Source organism: Acanthopagrus latus, chromosome 10, assembly GCF_904848185.1.
Source record: "Acanthopagrus latus isolate v.2019 chromosome 10, fAcaLat1.1, whole genome shotgun sequence".
In the NCBI taxonomy this organism is placed as follows: domain Eukaryota; kingdom Metazoa; phylum Chordata; class Actinopteri; order Spariformes; family Sparidae; genus Acanthopagrus; species Acanthopagrus latus.
In genome coordinates, this window is record NC_051048.1 from 15,033,158 (window position 1) to 15,058,964 (window position 25,807).

The window sequence follows — 25,807 nt, forward strand, 5'->3', positions numbered from 1 at the left end:
AAGCCACTGGCCCACTTTTATGACAAGCTAGACGTTGAATCTTTTGGTTGTAAAGTCACATTGGGGAATTAGAAGAAAGCCTGTTTTTGTTCTTCTTCTCGTAGTAGAGAACAAACTGGTGTCTCTCTCCAAGTGCTCCCCTCATCCTCCCACTGCTCAGATATTCCTTTCGTCTCATGCAGCAGCACTACACTTCATTTACCACAATAGAGATATTGTGCGCACAATGATTCCCTCGCTCTCTCTGCTTCCCATGAACAAACAAAAACTACAGACATACAAGCCCGCACTTCCTTCCCACTGCCAGTGTGTCTCATGTTTCCTTTGACTGCCTGCGCTGTCCTTTGGGACGCAAGGGCCTGTTAAGCTTACGGTCGGGACGTTTTCATGTGAAGCCAGTGTGATTGTTCCACTGATCGTCAACAAGGGAAGTTAGCCTTCCAAGAATACATTAGTCTATAGATGACCGTGTTTTCTTTGTTTCTATCTTTCCAGGAAACTTCTTTTCACCAGGCACTGCATAGATATGATTTCAACAAACCATGACTATAAATAAAAACTGTGAAAATAGCCAAGAGATGAGTTAATGGGTCCGAAAAACAAACCACAAAAGCTACGTCATAGTCGACCACAGCTCAGTGTGGTGTGCGTCACCCTGCCAGGCATGGCAATGTTATCTGAAACCTAAATCTAATATTTAATGCAAATATTTAACCCACCAAATACTCATCAACAGGCCCAGTGAGAGTCAGCCATACCTGATCTTCACTTGCTCTACTGCTTGTCTGCCGCATGATACTGATTGACTGACTGTGGGTTACTGTCGTGACAGTACTGGGTTCAAACAAAATAACTCAGGCACCAGTTTTAGTTTCTGCCCAAGGTATTCTCAATGCAATTTGCGGCAGATTTTTTTGATTGCCAGTGCTAAAAGTTACCCCTGAAGGGAATGTGGCGTTGTGTGGATTAGTGCCGGCTGGGCTTCTGGAAAAAGAAAAAGTGGGATTCAAAATGATCAGAGAATCAATCTGATTCTGAATGCATTATGAGGAAGGCCTTAACCATCAGATGCATGCTGACAACAGTGTAATTGCACATTTAGAATTTGACCTATTTTCACAGTGTGTTCTGCTTTTACGCGGTGTATCAGATACATCTATCATCCCATCTTTGTCTTTGCCCTTCCTATTTCTGTGTGAGTGTGTAGACATGTGTGTGATCCCAGAGGAGGGAAAGGGCACAGATAGTCACCGGCGCTGAAGTCTACAAGATGTCCATGATGGTAGATCATCACGTCAGTGGGAGAGGGAGGGGAGGGGATCCCTCGCCGCATACACGAGCCAGTGTTTGCGTTGAATGGGTAGAACGGGTGGGGATGTGTGCGTATTGTGGGGAGAAACTCGAGAGAGGTCAAGACAAGTGTCCTTGCCTGCCTATCAACTGTACGCCACAGGGATTTAGCTAAACTCCTCAAACACAAACCATCCTCCACATACACACTTGCAGTACTACGTGATGCCACCAAGGGGAGCTCTGAATCTGTGCTCATTTGTCAGGCACCTAGCATACCCATTTCTCCCCAATTCCTCTCCTTTCTCTCCCCTCTCTTGGCAGAGTGTCCCTATCACCTCACCTAATTCTGTCTGCTTCATTTTATTCCTGCACAAAGCTGACAAATTCATAGGTTTTGTGGAGAAAGGCGGCAAATATACACATACAGAGGAATAGAGAGAGATAGAGAGAGAGAGAGAGAGAGAGAGAGAGAGAGACCAGCTTGTGAGAGCTCACAGGCTTTACTTATTTTGGAGCTTAGTGATGCAGCAATAGATATGCATGACGTTGCAAGAGCCATTAAGAACAACAGACACAGAGTGGATGAGACTTTGGAGGCCACTGGGACTGTACGATAACCTCATCTGGAATCCAACGCCCGTCTTGTAGACTGCAGGCTATTTCTAACACGAGGTATCACGTTAGCCCCGATGGGAAGATTAATAGAAAGGAATGGTGTGCGTGTTCGGGTGCACCGACTACACTTTTCAGTTGCATTTCACAGCAGTATTGGCAGCATCTCAACCACACCAAGTGTCGTGGGAGCGGGGGGGATAAGGAGTGGATGTTGATGGACAACTCACTGCCTGCACTTCTAGTTTGTCCATTGTCAATATGCATGACAACACATAATGAGAAAAAAGATGGTTCTTTAACAGAAGTTAGTGATTATTTTGTGTTGGAAGAAAAAAAATTATCTATGAGGGGCATGAATGTTCAGGTTTATACACATTTTTTTTTTAAGGTTTCATTACAGTTTAGGTGGATAACATGTTTAACTTTTGGACTTGGAAGACAGTAAGTATGTAGTGTGCATTCATCTCTTAATTAATTCCTAAATTTTTTAATGTTTTTGTACATTTATTTGGAAACTACACTGCGTACAGGATGGTAACAATATAGCAAATATATACCAAGCATATTGTCTCTGAGTGTTTCTCGTGCATGTGGTCATATGAGCGCAACTGCGCACGTGCGAATATTTAATTCCTCTGACATGCACAGGACTGTGTAAAAGGATTGGTGTTTTACGACACCTCGAAGCATGCAAGTGCTCAATGATCTGAAGGGTATCAGTCTGGGAGTAAACACAGGGTCAGAGGTGGTCAATGTCATCGATACCTCTCTCCTCCCGCCCCTCAGTGGGGATGGTCCAGTGTAAATCTAGAGAGCTCTTTAACACTTAGCCCGCCTGCTATGTCAATTAGAATGATCCACTGGGGATTCGAGCTGTTATGTAAGTTAATGGAGGTTGCCTGGGCGGCCTGATGTGGGTGGTTAGTTCTGGTTCAGGGCACAGACAGAGAACAGGCATTCGATATCTTCTCGGCAAACTCAAGTTTTCATTTAAGGAGATTCTGAGGAATTAAAGCTGGTTGTCTTATCCAGAGCAACTTGCACTGCATTAATCAAGAATAAAGAATTAAAAATGCTTGCTCATTTAAAGTAAGCAACACGTGTTCTTATGTCAGTTTTGGATCAAATGATTGAACTTATGAGATAAGAATACTTTGAGAGTTCCTCAAGATTATTTTGACAAGACACACTGTACATGTATTACTGTGTTTAAAATCTCATAATGTTGTGTAACGATCACTTATCATTGCTCCCAGCATAATCATTGCAGATTGTTTTGATGTACATGCCAGCAGTGACATACAGGCACATAGATGATAGAGGGAGAGAGCCACAGGCAGATAATAGCGTCTCAGTTTACCGTGCGCGACCGTACGTAGATGTGTGACTTATTTGCCCTGATGATCATAGTGCAGTCGGGGGTAGGTGGGTTGGCTCACACTGTAAATCTCTGAAACTGTGTTGGCTTCCCAAACTCATTAAGCTAGTCTCACTCTGCTGATCAGACATGGCTCTGCAGCATAACATATGTGACCCCGACTGAGCGTGTTTGTGTGTGTTTGTGAGAGGCTGCGTCTGAATTTCTGCGTGTGCCGGTGAGAGTGTTATCATTTATCCCAGCGTATGCTAAGAAAATATCAGCTCCAGAAATCTTGGACTTTTTCCATGTCTAAGTTACCACACGGAAAATATATAATAACATTATTGCAATATGACAGAAATTGCAGGGTCTGGTTGGCATAGAAATGTCTCCTGATAATTTAACAGCACTTAGTTCACATTAAGAATCACTTTGCTCTCGGGTTTCCTTTTTTTGCGTGGGTAGGAATTTCTTCAGTGTCTGAATGTGTTTGATACTACTGGCTGTTTTTTTTCTCCCCCCCCCCCCCTTAAACTTTCCGGGGATGTTTTTGCAGGCACAGACAAAGAAGCTGATGTACCATCTTTGTGTTAATGCATTCACATCAGGCTTTTTTGCATTTGGGGCCACTTACAATGCCCATTATTAGGTCTGACAAGCCATTCATTCCAATTACAATTACCAGAAAAAAATGTGAAGAAGTAAGCACGGCAAGTGTAAAGTGAAATTGATTCTATCTCACTGCTGCTATTTGCAACTGCCAATTGATGGCCTAGTGCAAACAGAGAGTCCAGTATTCGGAGAGTATATTGTCTGTGCATGTACTTATTGCTTTGCTCAGTGGTGTCTTTGTGTGTGTGTCTGTGTGTGTGTGTGTTGAAGACAAAACAAAACAAGAAAAAAGATGAATAAATAATAATAATAATAAAAAAAAGGTATGGCTGTCCTGGTGTGCAGTCACACACCAGTGTACACATACATCCAGACAGTCGGGTTGCTGCTCTTTTGTTTTCCATTAGTTGCGATTAAAGGTTTGTAAAGATGTGTCGGGTAATTTGTTCAGAAAGGGTTTAAGTGCATTGTCACCTTTGATAAATTAGGGTGCATTCCGTTTATGTAGCCGAGTACATTATGTGCATACATACTGAGCGGGCAGTTTCTCCACTTGTTCATTAATAACAGCATGAAATTAATGCACTTGGCAACACCTTGAATGTGCATAGTCTCGTACTGATGTATGTTAACTAAAATCTAAATATGACAGGGATTTTTTATTTTTTATTTTTATAGTCTTTCACTTGGACTATGTGATGTGCTTTTTGCCTTTAAATGACCTTTGAATAACCTTGAATATGAAGTTGATGAGTCTTTAGTCAGGAACAAACAAAAGAAATACACATGAAGCTGTAAAGGACAGTGAAAACAGCAGTGGCCCTCTGAGCTCCAATCTGGAAAAAAAAACCACACTTCTGTTAAGGTGGGAAGCAACCAAAAGGAAAGGAGATACGGAACATCAAACAAATGCTCCCTGTGTGCTGCGGGTGCAGAGAGAATATATATAAATGTATACATATATAGAAGGAGAGTCAAATAAAGCAGCTGAGATAGGATAGGATAGGGTGCGCGGCAGAAAGAGGCACCACTCCCGACTGTGGTGGCCCTGGATTACAAGGGCAGTGTTTACCTGGCGCAGGTTGCGGGTGACGCGCACGTCATGCCAGGCGTTGTCGTTGAACTTGCCGTTGACGGGCTCCACCAGGGCCTCGAATGCCCCCGAGCCCAGGTTGATGACCAGCCAAACGGCGCCGCTCTTCAAGGAAAGGTTGACGTAGTCGGCCGACTTGCCGGTGTGCAGCATGAGGCCGTTGCGTTGCAGCGTGCGGAAGGACAGCGTGATCTCGTCAGTGCTGCTCTGGATGGGCGTCAGCGACAGGTCATAGCAGAAGAACTCGTTGCCCTTGAAGGTGGCTACCGACTCCTCCTTACCTGTAGTGGGAAAAAAAGAGGGGGGGGGGAAGAAAAAGAAAGGCACGTTAAAGGAAATACTGTATAATATAATGGTTTGTTGAGGTAAGAAGAGTTTTTGTCTTAAAAATTCATAAATATTCTCAGAATGAGTCAAATGTGTAGTAGCTATAACTTGTTCGACTGCTTCCTGAAAACAATGGTAAAGGAAGTTCCCATACACTCAAATATTATATTGCTTAATGTTTTTTTGGTCGGATGCTTGAAGGCCTTTTTTCTCATGATGGGGGAGAGATTCTCTATATCTCAATGAAACACGTATGTACTAGCCGAACTTTGTGACATCACAACCAGTTGAGAGGTCAACCATGGGCCAATATGCAAACCACAGTCTTAAAGCCTTACGTTTATACTAAGACCCTTTTTGTCCATACTAATAGTGTTGCAATGAATAATAGCTACATATTCAGTACAGTAGATTCTGTATTTTTTTCATTTTTTTCTTCTTTTTTTTTTTGATAGTGTTGCTTTTAAGAATTTTCAGTTCGTTCATTATTCAAATTAGAGTATTTTTTTAATTGTCCTAAAAGATGCCTGGAGGGAAACTTTGATAGAAGTATTCTAATGCCAGCTTCTTGCCGTCTCTGGGCAAATAAACTCGCAAACACCGGTGGTGCTCACAGGTTTCCATTGACCAGAAACACACAAACACTGATGTAACACTTCATCACTTGTCTGTGCAAGGATCATATGGGTCGCATATTTAGAGATGAAACCAATTAGCCATGGCTATTGATTCCAGTCTTGAAACATTGATTGTCGCTGTGGCTGTAAGGCGTGCAAGATATGTTTTCATCACGGAAGATTCATGGTGCAAAACAATTTGTCTTAGTTTACAAATAAATCAACAACGCATTAACCCAACACGGAGAAAACCTTGAGTGTCGAGTGATACATCTGCCATGGAATGATACAGCGAGCGGCATGGGAGTGCGTGGTGTGAAATAAAATGACCCCCATCAGAGTAAAAGCAAACAGCTGGGTCAGAATTAGAAGCTAGATTCTGTATTGGGGGAAGAAGAGAAAAAATAGATAAATAGATAAATAAATAACCGAGGAAGTATGGATGCAAAGACTAGACAAAGTAACGTGGATTAAAGTAGCGACTCGAAAAAAAGCTGGGCAGGAAAGGAAGAAAAGTCGTCGTCAACTCTGCTAATGCCTGTCAGTCTGTCTGCAGCACATGTCCTCCTTCCACTGCAGTGAGCCCCGTTCACACACTACCAGTCAAAGCAGCCAGTTGATACAATGGATACGTGTCAACCTGCAGCCTAACAGCAGCGGGGGGGAAGACGCCGTGTGCATCTGTCGGGAACCGAACAAACACCCGCAGCTGTCACCGCGGCGACTGGGGCGCTCAAAACAATGGCGCTTCAATCACAAGAGTCAAAGTGCGGACACTGGAGCCGAGCGAGCAGGGGACTGACATTCATGCTCCATCTTATATTCTATGATTATGTTTACACGCAGGCTATGCAATCTACTCTTTCTATTGTTATATGCTTATCATTTGGAACATACATACAACACTTACCTTACATTTTTGTTCCAGAGATTTATGCGTATATTGAATTAGATAGCTGTACTTGCAAATTTAAACATAAAATATTTATAAAAATGTTTATATATCATTCAGAGCCAAATGTATAGAACATTTTGTTCCTAGAAACATGGCGAAAATGACTTTTTTATGACAGTTGACTTCATTATTCCATGTATGAAGTGTTTAAAAAAAAAAGTTTTTTTTTTTCTGAATCCTCCTGTAAAAACAAACTTTCAGATTTTTGCTCATGAAATGTATATTTGAGCACATTTTTAATCATTGGACACGTGCTACAAATCGGCTGCTTCTGAGGGGAAAAAGAAAAAAGACAAGACCTTTGGCGAGAGCACACACGCACCACCACCGATAACAACAGAATCTCTCGACTCTCAACTAACTCTTCCCTGCTTAGCCATTATACAAATCAACTGATTTCCGCGACATGAACCATGATCCGAAGTGACACTCCACTTCCTATGTTCGTTTGCCCCTCCTCACCTCTGTCTCCCTGGGGAGGCCAGATTGAAGAATCAGCCTCAGGTAATGAGGTTTAGGGCTGAAACAGGAAAGAGACGGGCCAAACTGAAACCACCAAGAGGGCACCGTATGGGTGGATCATCAAATCTAGTTTATCCTGAAGTTCCATTACAGCAAAACCGCTCCAAGACCTCAGTGCATTTCCCTGGGGAGTGAGGCTGGAGCTGGCCAGAGGGGGTGGTCCGCTGGCAGACAGATTGAAAGCCAAATCTCATGAGCGAGTGAGTTCGCCACAGGAGCAATCTTAGGTGAGAGGAGAAGAGAATTGATGGATAATAGTGTGTCCATTCAATAGCTGCGCACTTTGACCTTAGATATGACCAGATATAGTTCAGCTTGTTGTAGCCTACATAAAGAAAGGTTGATTACAGTATTTCATTAACAATAACTTAAGGAATAACTGTTGAGTGCAAGTCATGCATAAAAAAAATGAATAAAAAAAAGCAGTGGTGATGGGCAGAAAGAGTGCTGTGTTAAGTGACATACTCTCACACTTCTGGAACATTAAAAGGGGATGATAGACTTCACTTTGAGACAAAAAGAGCCACATAATACGAGTGCATGTGCTCACATAAAAGAAAACATTTTATGTGTGAAAGGAAAAAAAAAAAACAAAACAAAAAGAAAAAAAAAAAACACGGAAATGAGGGAAGAATGGGATCCAGACAGAGACAGCTACTTAAAAGACCATTTTGGCTGAAATCGAAATGTAGAGCAATCTCAACTGAAGTGTGAATTGTCATAGAGAAAAAGGCATCAAAGGAGAGAGCGAAAAGAGATGGAGGGGAAAAATGACACGAAGGAGAAAAAAAAAAAAAAAAAGCAAATCCCCCAAGAGCAGCCTCCTGGCAGTGTCGCCGTTGCTGATGTAGGAAGAACAAAAGCGTACCAAATGGACCACAGCAACCATTTTCAATTATGTATTGAGTTGGACTCACTCCCAAAGTATGGGCTGTTAACAGTAAGCAACAAACCGCTTGTGATTGCTTCCCTGAGCTCAGTGAGACGGAGCCACGTGCAACAGAGAGACTGTAGCTGCAAATAAACAACAAAAAACTTTTTTTTTTTTTTTTTGTTTTTGTTTTTGTCTGTTTAAAGAATAGAAGGCTGAGAGGAGGAGATAAAGCTGGGGAGGACAAACAGGCGAGAACGCGGGTGTGGGTGTCATTATTGCATCTGTTAGTCAACATGCCAACATGCCCGTCAATGAATTATTTCAAAATTAACTTATCATTGCAAATGAATTGTGTCCTTCCTGATTCTAGAGCAAAAGGTAGAAAGACACAATATTGAAAAGCCGGCAACACATAGTTATGTCATTCAGACGTGGACAGATTTGCCAATTGCATTACGTAACTCCCTGTGTCTCCTGTATGCCACAGGAAGTCTGCGCTCCTCCTCCGCAGTGCAAAGCACGAGGAAAGCCCTCCTCTCAGTCTCCAAGGAGAGAGAATCACTTCAACCTTGGCTTTCGAGACAAAAACTAATATAAAGAATGACTCCTTCCCTGAGAACACTTCAGCTCAATTGAAAATGTGCTTGTCCCCATACATCCGTTTCTCCTTTTGCATCTACTGTACATCTCTATCTCATTCCCCTCGCTCCCATGGCGGGCCCCGTTGTGATTACATGCGCATACGCACTTGGAGCGTTTTTCGCTCAGATCAAATCTCTTTTCCATAAAGCCCAAGAGCCGACACTGTAGCCAGAAGTAAGACAAGACACACAGGCACGCAGCAGAGACTTAAGTGCTGTCAAGGTCTCAATTAACCTCACAGAAGGCCCTGACTACATTACAGAAATGACTCATTTGAAATTTAGCCACCTGTAATAGTGTCTTCATTATTAATTAAACGTTGAGTTCCTCTGGTACTTGATTTCAGTGTGATCGGCAGACAGATCTTTAGTACTGGGTATTCGCATGAGTCAAAAAAAAAAAAATGATATTCCCCGCATCTAGCCAGAGCAATCTAACCAACAATTGCTTCATGACTAAGCAGATGTAATGAGGCAAGCTGCTGTTTATCATCAGCCCACATGTTTCCGAGCAGCCTTTCATGACGCTCGCACTTCAGGCTGCTTCTCCTACGTGTCAGACTCAAAAGTTAACGATGCGAGTACAGACGACAGAAAAAGGTAAATGCAAACTTTTGCTGGATAAGATATAGTGCCCCTGCCTAGGTGCTTAAACCCCCATATAAGCGCAGCAGTTCTTTCTAAAACTTCTAAACATGAACCCCAAACTCCTGCCAGCTTTTCAGATGCTAGGCCAACATCTGATGTCTCCGGAAGAAAAAGCAAAAGTAATGTTTCAAACCAAAAATCAGCGCAACACTGTGCCACCTTACTCCTCAAGCACATGTGCTCCAACTTAGTTTGGTGCACATTCAAAATAATTCACTTTCCCTTTTCCCTCTGCCTTTGTACCGAACACAAAATGGATTTAAAAAAAACCTCAGCCTCCACTGCCATCTTTGCCACAATCACACCACCAACAATAGCTAAGCGCTTTGGTGCAGTCGTCGGGTCAAGCAGCTTGTCCTCCACAACCCCTGGCCTCTGTTGGTCTTCCATTAGAGCCTCACTTCTATTAGCTACACAGAAAGACTGCGATGGGGAGGAAGGACGGAAGACGAAGAATGGAATTCAAGCACTAGCGAAATCAATGCCACTGACTTCGACCGCAAACACACGCATAACGCAACACAGTTCAACCCACACCCATAACAGTCACCCATATGGCCCTAACAGCCCTATGATAGCTTCACTTAAGAGCTACGCAAAACTACGAGCATCAGGGCATGTGGGAATTGTTTTACCTTGCTTTCTTGCAACAGCAATGACATGAATTATGATATATAGATATTTTCAACAAGTACCCCCTTCTCTGGAAAAAAAAAACAAAAAAAAACAAAAAAACAGCATCACAAATGGTGATAAAATGTCACGAGAACCCAAATACCATCTGTGTTTATCAAAGCTGCCCTGAAAGTGCCATTTTAGGCAAGTCTTTGGTGGATATTACAGTAATAAAAGCGCAGTGCAGCATGTGTTATTAAATTGGATTCAACTCAGACAGAGAGAGAGAGAAAGAGAGAGAGCAGGTTTAATAAGATGAGCTGCATGAATAGCTCCATCCAAACTTGGGTGGTGCATTAGTCAACGCATAATGAACCTTAACATACTGCTTTTTGGCCGATTGGATTACATATTGGGAGTAATTAGGTAGTTTTAGGGGGAATTAGAAAAGAGAGAATGGAATAAGACAAGAGCGCGCATGTGTGCACGCAAAAAAAAAAGCCCAAAACATCCATAATCTAGATGACCACATGCTGGCAAATCCACTCTTCACATCACATTACCTCGCTGTTCTTACACGCTCGCAAGCACGCGCGCATGCACGCACACACACACACACACACACAAGCACATGAAAAAAACACACCCACATGTGCATACACAGTCACCCTCTATTAGCTTCCGACGAGTGCCATCCGCCCTGCAGAGAGAGTATCCGACAGCTTTGGAGAAACGACTCAACAGTGAGATGAGAGAGAGCAGTGGGAAATGTACGGGGCATATAAAAGCTTTGATGCTGCCTCATGAATCAAAACAGGCCTGCTGGGTCCACAGACAGCGGCTAGTGTCCTGCGCTAGCTCTGAGGCAAAGTCCTGTGAACTGCTGGGGAAAATGGTTGTTTGCTTATTGAACTTGTATACAGGCTTGCAAAAAAAAAACCAAAAAAACAACAACAACAACATAAAAAACCACTACATAAGTAAACAGATGACATGTATGATAAAGAGCTCTGAGACCACACATACACACACACACATACACATGTCCCTTTTGTAGACAGCAATTTGCCACAAATGAAAGGAGAGACATTCAGATAAGTATGAAAAAATGTATAGCCAGGTAGTTGAGATTGAGGCATCGGGCAATGCGGAGGGTGGGCTGGGGGTGCAGCAAAACTGTTACACTGACGGGATGATTGATTGATTGCAGAGATGTCCATGCCCCCTCCCTGCTTTATGTTCTACCGCTCATGGATTTTACCTTCTTTTGTCTCTGTCAGCCATACATCTAAACTCTTGGCTGTCCTCAACAAAAACACATGTGGTGTTCTAAACTCAAACAGAAGTTAACGGTTTACTCCCTCCGCACCGACCAGTCTCTCAAACCCTGCACCCTCACAAGAAAGGGAATGCTTGATTCATAAAAACAGCCATACAGATATGTTTCTGTCTCGCTTGTACGCCTTTGTTTTTGCCCCTAGCTCTACCTGTGTGCAATGTATCTAATGGTTGTCAAAGCTTAATAAAATGTCTGATTTTTGACAATTTGAGTGTGACTGGCGTTTGATGTTATATGGTAATAGTCATGGTTATACTTGAAAATGTATCTCCACATTAAACAAAGAGAATATATAAAACTAAAAATCTCAGCTCTGAAAACAAAAGACTAGAACATCTACAGCTACCCCCTTAATGCTGACGAGCCAGTCCGCCGACCCTGCTCTGACAGCACAAAAAAATATCACAAAAGTCAAATAAAGCAAATTGAGGTTTATTTTGATGGTTTTAACATGACGCATCTCCTGAATGGCAAAGCATTCGTCATCATCATCAGAATACAGAATCGATCAGAGCTGATTATTCTTGACGGTGGCCCCGTTTATTCACCAATATCACATTTGTTGAAGTCTGTGTATCAAGGATTGGTGTCTGTTGCAGCAGAAATTACCATGTCGTAATGATTGAAAGATGGCCACAACACATTTGTTCTGACCATAGCAGTTTATAGAGCAACACTATGATCTACCAAGGCAGTGCAAGATGACACATTTAATAACAGCACATGTTCATATTATACTTTTGCTTTTGTCGAATAAATATTGTTCTAATGTATAACTTGAACGATTATCTTTTTTTTTTTAAAAGATGACTCTTCTGACTTGTCTCCATGTTATTTCCATGTTCAGTCCATGTGACAGTATCTAGTTAGCCGCGTTGGTAAATTGTGGACACATTTATGGATTTCTGCCTCCAGCCTCTTGTCGAGCCTTTGGCACAAGGCTGAAATAGAGGAGCATTGTTCTGACCTCCTCTCGACTCTCGACTTTCTCTCCACAGCTGGTGATTACTGTATGGATCAATTCATGGACTGATTGCAATCCTGTAATGAAGGAACTGTAATTTGCTGCCTGCCCACCTCATTTGCCGGAGGCCAAGGTTCTTTGTTGAACTGACCATTTGTTCCCCAATTAAGAGGCGCTTGTTGAGCCGTAGTGAACGAGCAACAAAGTCAGTCAGAGTGTTTCTTTTGTTCGGAAAAGAGCAAGAATGTCAATATCAAATGAGCTGTCCACAGTGAGGTTATGTATGAGAACAAAAGTCACTGAGATTGTCCCCTCCGTGCCTTTTGTTTTCTTGACCTCTTAAGACAAACAGGCGGTATTCATACCCGAATCTGGCTGAGCCAGCTTTCGACCCATAGAGCTTCTCATTTCCTGTAGATGACACAGGCGGATAAAGAGCTCATTCAGACAGTATTTTTTTATCACATGGGGCAGACAGTAGTACATTAGGAACGCTTCTATAAAAGTTACAGAAAATATGTGACCAAGTGTAGCTCAAAACATACTAGAAAAATGCATTGCACTGTTGAATTCACCAGTACAATGTGCATGCATCTGTCAGTCTAATCACTCACTTGACTTTATTAATAAAATGTATGTCTACAAGGTGTCCAACATACTTTATTCTGATTCTTGACTAAGTCTGCAGGTGAAGGACATGCATTTTTAAGAGCTCTTGGCATAAAGACACTTTATTAGATTCTTTCACTCCGCTACCTTTAAATGTAGCTGCAGGTCACATTTTAAGAGTGCACGGTTGGTTTTAATTGAATCCCTTATGCCGTTGCTTTGATTGACAGTATTTGAAGGTCACTGGAGGAACATGCAGGTGGTAAAGAAAAAAAAAAAAAAGAAAGCAAATCTTTCCATAGAGCTGGTAAGAACAGATTCACGCGTGCTTTGCATACTTAATCCGTTCTCCACTGGTAGACTAGTGCTGTCACATAACCCTGGTATGACCCTGAAAACAAGTAGAGCTGGTTGAGCTCTGTCAGCATTATGCGTAAAGTGGCACTGTGGTGGTTTGGTTTGACTTTTTTTGACGCACTCACTCAATGTCATCTCCAAGAGTTTACATTGAGTATTTTTCATCAGAGTTTTGATTCTCCTCTTTTTTTTCTCACACTGTCCTTGAGGATAATTTGAGGTAGTGGAGGATACGGCCTAATGGGTATAAAATAGTTCCCTTTACTAGTCTGTCGCCTTGGTAACAATCCAATTTGTAGCCACAATATCAGATACCATGGCAGCAGCCTCGTGACTTCACTCCATCCCTTTGTCTCGGCGCCTTTTTCGTCTTCTTTCACCCGGTTCATTTTTCTTTAGTCGTTTCTTTTCTCTCCTACTGTGGGTGTCTGGCAGGTGACTATTATCACAGTGGAGGGCTGTTCAGTCTCAGGGCTCAACTGGGACACAAAGTAAATGTCAAGTAAACTGACACTAACGATAGGCTTGTGTGCTCCTGAATGGCAGGCTCCTTAGCCAACGGGGAGCTGACTGCAAGACAGGCCAAGTACATAATAAGGCCAATTAGTTTGACAAAGAACATGCCCTTCACTTGAGCAATGTGAGACCGCCCACCGTCATTCTGCACTTATACCATAACATCTTGTACATCATATCACATAAGACCATTGTTAATTAATGAGACTTAATCCTGAGATAACTCCTTCCTTCAATATGGGGATCGGCAGGAGGGCAGCACATTTTTATTGCATAGATTTTTTTTGGGGGACCTAAATTTAAAAAACTAAAATCAATACTATGTTGAGTACTTCTGCGAGTCCTTTGGAATGTGAAATAAGGATTAATCAACAGTCAACAGGGAGAAAAATATGTTTTTTTTGTGTGTTTTCTCCCCAAATTTATTTGTTAACTGTTTGCAATTTCCAAGTGGAGATTATGTTCTGAACAAGAACTTCTAAAATAACTGTATACTTCCTTTTTTTTTCAAATCATGCTAATCCACATATACCTCTTACCTCAGAAACATGATGGAAGCCATGAGAAATACAGAGATAGGTCTATGGATTTCTTTTTTCCTATGGCTCCAGTGAGCATTGGTTGGACTTGTCTCATTAACTCTATATTGAACTGTATATTAAAATATGTCAGAGAAAGACACAAGACCATTTGCATATTGCACAAAACGGCAATCACAAAAGCATATGGTCGGCAAGTATAAGGTATAAAGATCATCTTAAAGAAACAGATTATAGTTGTAATAAAATGTAAGGAGCAACATTAATTGAATTCAACAAAAGCATACACTTGCAAAACATATTGCAAATTACTGTCAATAAAGTGAGAAAAAAATGACAATGTGGTGCTTATTTGGAAGGGTGCCTGGTGTTGTTTTATATTAGCTCTTTTAATTGCATGAGAATGCTTGGCGAATTGCCTGAAGGATTATCTATTGTAAACTGCTCTACTTAATATGTCACTGTCATCTCTTGAAGTAAGGTAGAGTAGCAGTTAAGTCTGTGTGAGCATGTCTGTGTGTGTGTGTGTGTGTGTGTGTGTGTGTGTGTGTGTGTGTGAGTGTGTGTGTGTGTGTGTGTGTGTGTGTGTGTGTGTGTGTGTGTGTGTGTGTGTGTGTGTGTGTGTGTGTGTGTGTGTGTGACAATTATCATATCAAAGGCAACAAGGGCTGCAACACTGAGTTGGCCTTAATTGGAAAAAAGATAACAAAGATGAATCCTAGAAAACCTAGAAACAACAGATCTGGTCTTTTTTTTTCTAGTTACTGATGATCTGTGTATGACAAATCACAGACAAGTCTCTTTTTTAATTAAATCAACAGCTGACAATCACTAACAGTGGCGCTATTAACATTTCGACATCACAGAGACAGTGTCTCTTAATTCCAGTAGTGATACTCCAACATGTCCTCATATCTAAATAACTGATTAAATAGCTTTATTATCTATGAGTCCCCAAACAACATAAACAAGTCTTACCACAAGGGCACAAAACTATGATATATGACACACAGTTGAAGTTGTGAAATCGTCAGAACAACTAAAAACTAGTTGGTAAGTGATTAGTTATGTTTAGGCATAAATAGTACTAAAATAAATAAGCTGTGTTAATAACATAACCTGATATGTTATGTACACGACAGTTTTAGTACACTATGTAAGTCGAAAGAACTTGCTAATGATTTCTGGATTCCAATGGGAAAAGGACAAGTCCTGTCCTTCCTGACCACAAACACTGTCATAGTCACCTGCCTTCTTTTTTTGCTCAACTCATAATTTCTATGGGCACTGGAAGTTGCCATCTAACAACATATGTAGGTCATACTGAGCTGCTTGCACACACAACCTAAACATCCGTTTTACCTCCAACATGGCCTTGTATTCTAACAAACATAATTGTCTTTTAAGGAAGCAAGAGAGTCTGTAGATTCTCTCACGACCACCCTGTGCAGTTCATCACTGGAAGGTGGAAAGAAGTAGCTGGGGTAAAAATAGCACTGTGGAAATAGCACATAACTGTAGGCTGTCCAACATTGGCGGTAGCAGTAACGAAGATTACAATAGATGATTTCTAATTGGAATGGAACTGTAGGAGCACAGCAAGTAACCATGTGAAGGCTGCAAATGGTAAGACTGACAACTTAGGGGGAAAAAATATAGACAAAACAAAGGAAACAACCTAAGTTTAGGTCACATTTGAGTATATACCAATGTTGAGAGGCAAAATCTAATCCAGCATGTTAAGCCACTAATAAGACAGTCAGCTGAGGAAGAGTTTTAATGAGCAGAGCTTGTTGCTAGAGGCGTGTGACCTCTTGAACCTGGTATGGAAGAACTGTGTAACTGCCCACAGAGGACTTGGATAACCACGGCTGTTTGCATACAAGCAGAGAGCTTGGTGTGAGGCAACGGAATAAGGATTTGGGAAGATTTGTCTATCTGAACACTTTGAGATTATTACCCAATTAAGACTGACTAGTCAAAATTGTAAGATACATAACAGGATGCTGGAAAGCATGTACCCCTCAGTGATTGCAACTGAAATGTACAAATGAGTCAGTGAGTGTAGGTGGAAACGAAACATATAATGCATTTAGACATCTGAGCCAAACTAAAAGAAAACTTTACTCAAAACCTTCATACCTGATCATATCATAACCTCACTGATATTTCAAGATGTAAGTATCTTGTGTGAAGGGTCCACTGACTGGACAACAAACAGAACAGAAACGTTTGTACTGTATGAGATTTCATCTATTGATGTACTGGAAACACTTTTGCCCACTGCTAACCTTTTTGTCTGGAGACTTGTCAATGATGAATGCAACACCATGAATCACTCCAGATGGTGTTTAGTAAGAAAGACGTGTTGAGCTGGTGAGATACCTGCTTCTCAATATTATGATTATAGAGTATAAATCAGGGTTTTTGATCAAATCGCTTGTGAAAGTCAACATTTGAAAAGGTCATGAAATTCACAGCAAAAACCAAAGGCAGGAAACATTAAAGCCCTTTGTAAGGCCCGACATTACCTTCAAGGTCAACCACCAAGTGTCAGTTGCCAAAATCACTACAGTGAAAGGTTTCTTTTTTTCAAAACAACAGCAACCAAATCGGGATTAATTATGCTCTCTGGCTCTGACACTAATTCTGGTTCAATCTCCCAAAATACAAAGCACAAACAGTGAATGACAAACACTTTGTCTTCCTCAGCAACACTACAGGCACCATGCACTTGAGCAATGATGTCAATAACAGCCACTTGGAGGAAAGTCTTCACAGTAATTGACTGAGTCTACAGGCAAACTCCAGTATGAAAGCACCATGTTCAAACAAGACTGACTCAGCTATAGCATGGAGGTACATAAATTCAGTGATTTTCATCTTTACAGACAGAAGTTGCATTTGCATATTTTACTTTACAGGTGTGAAGGTCATACTACAACTTCCTGGACCTTTGAAAAGAAATATAACAGCTTGTACCTTAATTGTGGGTGGGAGGATAAAGGAAATACATTAGTAGTGTTTAGTTATAAAGCAAAGTTGCCCACTGTTTATTTTTGAAATCCTTTTTCCTTTTATCCAAGAGGCTTCATTGCTTATTTTTGTTTTGTCTGGTCAGGAAGGTAGTATGTGCATTCATGTTTTTCTCAACATGTTGTTGTAAGAGTCACAGTAGTCACAAACAGTACATGTGAAGAAGCCAGTGTGGGTGGATATGAGTACAGTACTCTGACTAATAAGAAAGTTGTACTAGTGTCATCCCTCTCTGTTTCAGTGATGGTGTCAGGGGTGAAGCTAAGTGGCTTAAGTCAATATCTCAAAAACTCTTTTTGCAACAACAGCTACTCGACAAAATCTTTGTGTTCAAATTTAATACATTAAAAACACACATAAAACCAAATGGATTTTAACCACATCCTTACTGCTTAGTTCCACCGACACAGGGTTAACCTGAATGAACCTTTAATCGCAAAATAAATAGTTTTTAATGTATTAATTACTTATCCACTCAAAAAGACAGATTGCACAGCTGCTGTAGCCTTGACAGCTGTTTGTTCTGAATTATTGAGCGTTTGTCTGTGTGAGTTTGTGTGTGTGTGTGTGTGTGTGTGTGTGTGTGTGTGTGTGTGTGTGTGTGTGTGTGTGTGTGTGTGTGTGTGTGTGTAGTGAGCAGACCTGCAGTTGAATGTGGAATGTCTTTACCTCCAGTGACCCTGCATGACATTCTTCATACAAAGGCAGATTATGTTAACTGGTATTATATAAGGCCACATAATTAGGACAATTAAGTTAGCATTTCATGAGGCAAGAGGCACTTTGTTTCATTGTGTATGGGACTGTCCAACAGTAACAACGATACTGGAAAGCAGTTGTTCAAACTTTATCTATTAGAAATGTGGGGATGACTCATCAGGCACAATATTTAAGGTATATATCCCAAAAATTTGAATGTTAGTTCAATGCAGGTAACTCTAATTGATATCAGACTCTTGCTAGCAGGAAGATGATAACTTTATATTGGAGAGAACTGCATATGCCTTCGATACATGAATGGGTGAAGGAGATGATATCTTGCGTTGTAATGGAGAGGCTGACCTGCGTGAAAGTTTAAATTAAATTTCTTGGTGGTCAAGGTGGATGGTCATTTGGAAATTGCAATGTCGCTGAGTATGTCTACATTTTCTCTCTAATTGTCTGTTTTTGTTCATTTATTTATTCATCAAATACGTCCAGAACAGAATTGTGAAGTCATGTCTATAATTTATTGTATTGAAAAATGTATTTATTGTCATTGTATATATGTTAATCAATAATATGTGTAAATATGTGTAAAAAAAAAAATATCACTTCACATGTCTCATGGCTTTTTTTTTTTTTTTTTTGAGAACATTCTACCTGGTCTGCTGTGGTTCCAAAGCCATCCACTGGTCAATTTTTCATACATAGTTTTTACCATGCAACCAGCCTGCCATTCTAGCGAGATCAACAACAACAACAACAACAACACTTGCATGGATTTGTGACTGCATCAAAATAATCATAGACAAGCGGCATGAATATTAGCAGTGATAGCAATAGCTTCTACACACACAGAAGTTCTTCTCATGTGTTGTATTGAGGAGCTACAGAGTTTCTTCATGTTCAAATTGTAAAAAGTACTGTACGTTTATTTTTACAAGACAACTTCTCAGCTGAACTTTCTTCTCTGCGCCAGTTGCACCAGTTAGTAACAGTCAACATTACCAGGAAAGGACACAGAAAAGTATGAAATGTCATTCAACTATCAAAATACACTAGTGAAATTTAAATGAAATTCCTTGGTGTGCCATAGTAGATCAGTTGGTAGAGTGTCAGCCACATGTTTGGAGGCTGTGTTTGCCTTAGGGTTCAAGTCTGACCTATGGCCCTTTGCTCCATGTCACCCCCTCCTGTCAAATCTCAAGCTGTCCTTTCAAATAAAGCCATAAAAGCGTTAACAATATCCTCTTGCCTGCACAACTTGATCAGGATACCCACCATTAAGATGACAAGTGAATGGAGACATGTTTCACCATTAGAGGGTTGGTTACTCCCCTCGTGAAGATTTAGTTTAGGCCTTAACAACGTGTGTTTGATTGTATGTGGAGATGCTGACTCTGCAAGCGCAAAAGCTCTTTCAATTCACAACCGCAATGAGGTCGGATACTGTTAGTAATCACTCTGAAATGGTACTAGCCCAGTGGGATTTCTCCCGACCATCATGATTAACATTTTGCCTCTGGCTATTCTCAGACTTTATTTAAGGGAGATGGCCTCATCCTACCCCACAAGCTGACTGGCTTCCTATCAAAATAATCATGGCCTAACACTGACACAATAAGCTAGGGAATTTTGAAAATTCAGTCATTTCTTTACTTGTCATCTTCACCACACAACAATACATTTAGTTTATGAAAACTGTGCCTTGATGACAGTATTGGTTATTTCCTGTGCAGGACTTGACGGATGAAGCAAAAAAAAACGTGAACTGACTGAGTGGAGTGATTACTCATCCGAGTGTTTTACAGTGAAACTCAAAGGGAATGTACGAAATGAGACAGACTCAGAAGAATCAAAGATCATCATGTTTCCCTTCACAGAAAGTTTATACTTTGAACTGAAACATACCTTTTGATTACAAATGGGTGAAACCATGTCTGTGAATACATACTATACTGTAAATCTGTATTAATAATCTATGTCTGTGGGTTAATAGAATTAAATGGAATATTTAACCAGAAGTCATGTTTCCATTTATACTGCGGCCGAGGATTAATATTTAATACTCATGTAGCATCTGTGATATATATGCTGATGACACCCAAGTGTCAGCGCGTACACTCACACACACACACACACATACACACAAAACATGTGCAGCTCTTCTTAATCAACAAATGAGTTGTGTTGTTAGCTGACGCTACAGTGGCCATTGACAGTGAACTAGCAGTACGGGTGATGGGCTGTTTGTCTAATAACCAAGGCTGCATTTCAATTTCACAACTCAGTGAACAGCCTGCTTAGCCACACAAGACTGATATGACACCAGGCTTAGCAAGAGGCTCTATTTGTGCATGGCTGTGCTGCTGCTGAGGATGATAATGGCAAAAAGTCACACATTAACCTCATGGTCTGCAGTGATGACTTCAGCTGTCTGGGCCAACCTTGAAACAGGTTGAACACAGACAGACTATTGTTGAGATGAACACACTCTTACTTGCACACACACACACACACACACACACACACACACACACACACACACACACACACACACACACACACAAAAAAGACCCAAAACATCTATTCCCTGTTTTGTCCCATGAGGGTCCCATTATATTAGTGGAGCTTGAAAGTGACTTTCCCTTCATTCTCCTCCCTTTAGGCCTACCCTGCGTGATACACGCAGACAGCACTCTATGTCTGGTCTAATTAAAGACACTAATTCACTGCCTCCCTCTGCCCCTGCCTTTCCGTGTTGTGCCTGTCTTGTGTCTTGGTGAGTTTGTTTTTTTTCGACACGCACACAGACTTTTGCAGTCATACCAACCCACGACACTTGCCTTACTTTTGACTGAAAACAGTGTGAGCAAATACTGTAAGATGTTCCATCAGAGGGAGTTTCAGTAAAGAAAATAGCCATCAGGTGTTTGCATAGTATGCAGCTTTCACATAGCAGCGTTCTTCCCAGAAATGTTTGCAGCAGATCTCCGTGCTTGTAACTGCTGAAATCTGAGCCTTGTTGTCTTTTGCTTTAAATCTGTGTGTAAAGGCACAGAAATCATCATAACCATAGTCAGTGAAAAACATCACATCCACATTTTGTTTTGAATTTTTTTTTTATCATTTGGATTCATTACTAGGAAGAAGCCCTTTATAATGCAATATCCCATTATACAGTGACATGAATTGTGTAAATATAAAGTATAGATATGGCCACTTTCTATCATACTGCCTTCATACAAACTATAACAAAGTAGTGCTCTCCAGTTCTCAGCGTCCATTTTCTCTACATCACTGCAACCCCCCCCCCCCCCCTTTCTTTTCGATTCTTTACTCCCCCCCCAGCTTCTCCCCAGTGGTCATCATTTGCCTTGGATTTAAGGACACATACACATCCTCTGAAGGCAGTAAGTTAATTAGACATCGAGCCCTGTCTCTCCTCGACTATCTGTGGCTTGGAAGAGTATTGCTGCTTCAGTGAAACCACACACACACACACACACACAGACACTTCATCTGCGCGATAGTGTGGGCAGTCGCTGAGCGAGTGTGCGTGGGTGTTGTTTTGTGTGTGTGCTGCAGTGTGTATGCATTACCCCAGGCCTGTGGGTATTTAGAGAGATTGTTGAGTTTCTTTCTTAGTGTACAATCCGCAAACACAAGACCCGCTCCCGCCCAGGATCGCTTTGCATTGAGAACTACGCCGCGCATTCTGCCTTTCCCTTAATGTGATGGCGGCCTCATCACAACCTTGTCAAATGTGGGAGACGTGACTCCGCGGTGACTCTTGTGTCAATGTCACAAGTCTTTACACCGCAGACATTTGAAGTGTTCCCCGAGGCTCAGCTAGCTAACCTTGAATGAAGAACTAAAAAAGATATGGTACATTTGACACCGCAGGGTGTATGGGAGACAACTCCAGCCATTGTTTACAGTAAAGAGACAGTGACACTCTATTGCTGTATGATATGAGAAAGTTCATGTGATATTCATGAGCTAAAATAAAGTGTGGTCATAATTATTACATCCTCAAAAGTAGCACACAGTTATTTTCTTTTTGAACATCATTTTAGTGTGTTCTAAACACATGACGTAATTTTGAAGGAATAACTCACATAGACACAAACATACATGCAGCCAAGCCAATGCAGTTATCTGTGTATTATATCATTGTTGTAGCTGGTCAGAGCTTCTATTTTTCATAAGCTTGCAATCATTTTATAGTGGTGTCACTCTTAGTGATGAATCAAGAAAATAAAGTTTAGAAAATGGGGAAAAAAATGGGTGGATAGCAGTTCACAGCTCATTTTAATTGAAATTAAGAAAACATCAACTATCAGCCTTTCACAACAGCAAGCCTTTTTTTTTTTTTTTTTCCTTAAGAAGAGAAGCTGTTATTTAACCTGCAAATCTATGCTATTGCATTAGATAAGAACAAACCCATACGATGCCACTATGTTTTTTAGTGAACTTACTTGTACGCTTTTGAAGAAGCTAACAGTATTCCTACCTTTGTAATTTTGTAAATAAAAATGCAATGATGTATCCATTTTTGCTTTACATTACCACTGGTGTTAACTGCCCCCAAAAATCATAAAAATAATAATCTGCTCTTGGCATTCATGTACAATGTAGTATGTACGGGATAATGTTTGACAAGGTGTCCATTATCAGGAATTGTCAAGAAAAATATAATATGATTTTTTTTTTTATGCGTTTCGTGATCAAAATGTAATGCTTTTCACGAGCAATGACTCCTGCTAGTTCCAGAGGTGTCCTTGTATCAAAACTTAATTGATACCCTCCAGCCAATCAGAATCGAGTAGTCACCCAGACGATGGTATAAATACCGATGGCGAATTGCCACAAACAGAGCGACTGGTATAATCAAAGTCCTATAAGGCAAGCCGTGCTGTCCGGGCCCTTGGGCAGTTATTTCAGGCTAATGAGACCAGGCCCCATATCTAAAAAATGAATGGGGAAAAAGCCATAACTTTGCTTTCAATAGTCCTCTGGACGTAAAAAAAAAAAAAAAAAAAAAAAAACATAAAAAAAAAACGCATGTTTGGAATCACCAGTAGAATCCGATGGTGACTTTTTTTTTTTTTTCACTTTTACAAAGCATATGCATGATTTCACTCGTCCAGTGTATAGTTGGAAGAGGGCTTGGAGTGGCAAGGGGTAAACGCTTGTTTGCATCTGGGGTCCTGCAAAAATGTGACCAGGACGGATGATACAGTACTGAGTCAAGAACCACAAGTTTATCACTCAAGAGGTGTAGGCCAAACACAGCAGAGGAACAGGGTGGGAGGCAAGAGGCAGCATCATAGTGTGTCGTATCCCCGACAATGAGGGAGGAGTATGAGAGCCTGAAGGCAGAGGAAAGCAATGCTAACAGGGAAAAAGAGGGATATATATATTTTTCTTTTTAAATGAAAACCAGTTCATAAGGGAGCTTAGGCGAGATACAATGAAAGCAGCATGTCTAAGTGAGAAAGATGTTAACCTTCCATCTCTGTTCCCACACTGCTATCTGAAGTTGCCCCTAAAACCAAACTCAGCATCAATATTACAGACGAGATGTTTCTATCGCTGCCCAGCACTCCCATCATGCCTCTCCTTCACCCCCCCCCCCCACACACTGTCTCCCCTCACCTCCTGTATCTCCCGTCATTCATATTTCATTAATATTTCAGTACTGAGAATCCCTATTTCGCTGGCTCGCCTCCTTCCCTCTCTTCTCTGTCTTGCTTGCTCACGCAGCGCAAAATGATCCAAAGGAGCTCTGACACCAATAATTAAAGAGTTATTGAAATTAGCATTGACTGGCCATCTTGTTGCTGCCGAGTGCCAGCAAAGATTCTCCCTCTGCTTTGATTGCCTAAGCTTTCCTCTTCATTCTATTAAACTCCGCTCTTGCGATTGACTCAGTCGCACAGATAAACACACACACACACACACACACACACACTCACCAAGCCTCCGCAGTGCTAACACTGTACAAGCACTCACTGCAGGATATATAATCACGTTGCCTGGAAAATGAAAAATGGTGCACAGTAGCAATTAAAATTGAACATTTGGAACAATTATTTTCATTTTTTCCTACATGTGGTATGCTGCTTAATGTTAAGGTTTTCACATTATCAGACGTTAGATATATATATTTAAGAATATTATATATAGCAACTTCCAGAATAGGAATGATAAATAGTCAATATTTTATACAGCAGCCCGTGAAAAGAAAGAAACATCTCCTATGGCATGACATCTCCTCTGGTCCAGCCCCCATCCTGCCCACTCACACTTTCTGACATCCAATTGCCATGCTAGCATCCCTCCATCTTTTCCTCCTCCCGCTCATGATATTCCGAAGGAGTAACACCTAAGTGTCCCATTCTCGACAGTAATGCCCCCCCCCCAACCACACACACCTTCCCTGCCCTGAAAACAACATTTGCCATGTTTCCAGTCCCCCTAAGCTGGTTCCCTTTGCATCAGTGCAACCTCTCCTCTGCAGCCCTCACTTTCTCCCTCCCATCTTTCTCCCTGCTGTCAAAGTCCATTCTATCCCTCCTCCACCAGCTGTGTGGAGCAGTGGCCCGCTGTGCCAAGTGCCATTTGATTAGCCTCTTTCTGGCAGCCACAGTAATTGTGCGGACATTTCCTCTCTTCCTTCTTTCTCCCCATCCATTTCTCTCTTTCCCTCTTTATCAACTGTGCTATGGATGCATCATCATCACCAAAAGCATCATCCCTCTCCCTCTACAGTACATCTCTTTCTGTGCTCTCTCCTCCTCCTTCCCCTGGTGGTGGATCCCAAGCATTTTCACCCATGACACACTCTCTCCTCCCACATCTCCCTTTCTCTTTGCCAGAAAAAAAAAGAAAAAAAAAGAACACTTGTGAATACTTCCATCTCTCTGGCACTCCCTTCCCCTCCCAACATATCTAACATCCTGTCCAAAAAAATCAGCTGAGCTTAAAAGTACATCCGTCATACATTCCTCAACCAAAAGGAATTAAATGAATTCAGCACCTGATCACATTTAGCACTGTGTATACAACCAAATCTCCCCAAATCATCTCAAGCTGTGAGATGGGGGAATTTCAAAGAGACAAAGAGACAGAGCTGAGGAAGGAAAAGGGAGGAAAGAGATTCATTTGGGTAAAAAAAAGTGGAGGAAGGGTGATGAAGAGGTATAAATACAAAATGCATTCTTGGTAGACAGACAGACAGACAGACAGAAAAAAGTATGTGACAGTACAAAGAATAGTGCAAAAACAAATTTCACACAGGTACGAACAAAAAAGTAGAAAGATGCCATTGAAAGCATCCACATGCATATTAAAATGCATGTGGTTAGTTATGTGTTAAAACATGTTAGAGAGGTTAAAGAAAAGGTTCAGTTTGATTAAATGTGCTGCTCAGTGGCTTTAGCTTAGGTTGAAGTACCTGGAAGCATCTTTATCAAGGTAGCATACACTAAATCTGATGTTTTATTGTTTCAGTTGGGGTTCTCCACAAACTGTGTGAAGTTTTTTGCGAGGGTGCTGGCAAGACCCA

General features: G+C 41.2%; 1 protein-coding gene across 7 annotated transcripts in view; it reads right to left on the reverse strand.

Annotated features, from left to right (window-relative positions):
* Positions 1 to 25,807, reverse strand: part of nrxn2b (neurexin 2b) — a 629,462-nt gene that overhangs the window by 353,093 nt on the left and 250,562 nt on the right. For all 7 annotated transcript variants that reach the window (XM_037112710.1, XM_037112713.1, XM_037112711.1 and 4 more), the window contains one exon: positions 4,953 to 5,254. In XM_037112710.1, the coding sequence (XP_036968605.1) occupies positions 4,953 to 5,254 (302 nt within the window). The remainder of the gene's footprint in view (positions 1 to 4,952; positions 5,255 to 25,807) is intronic.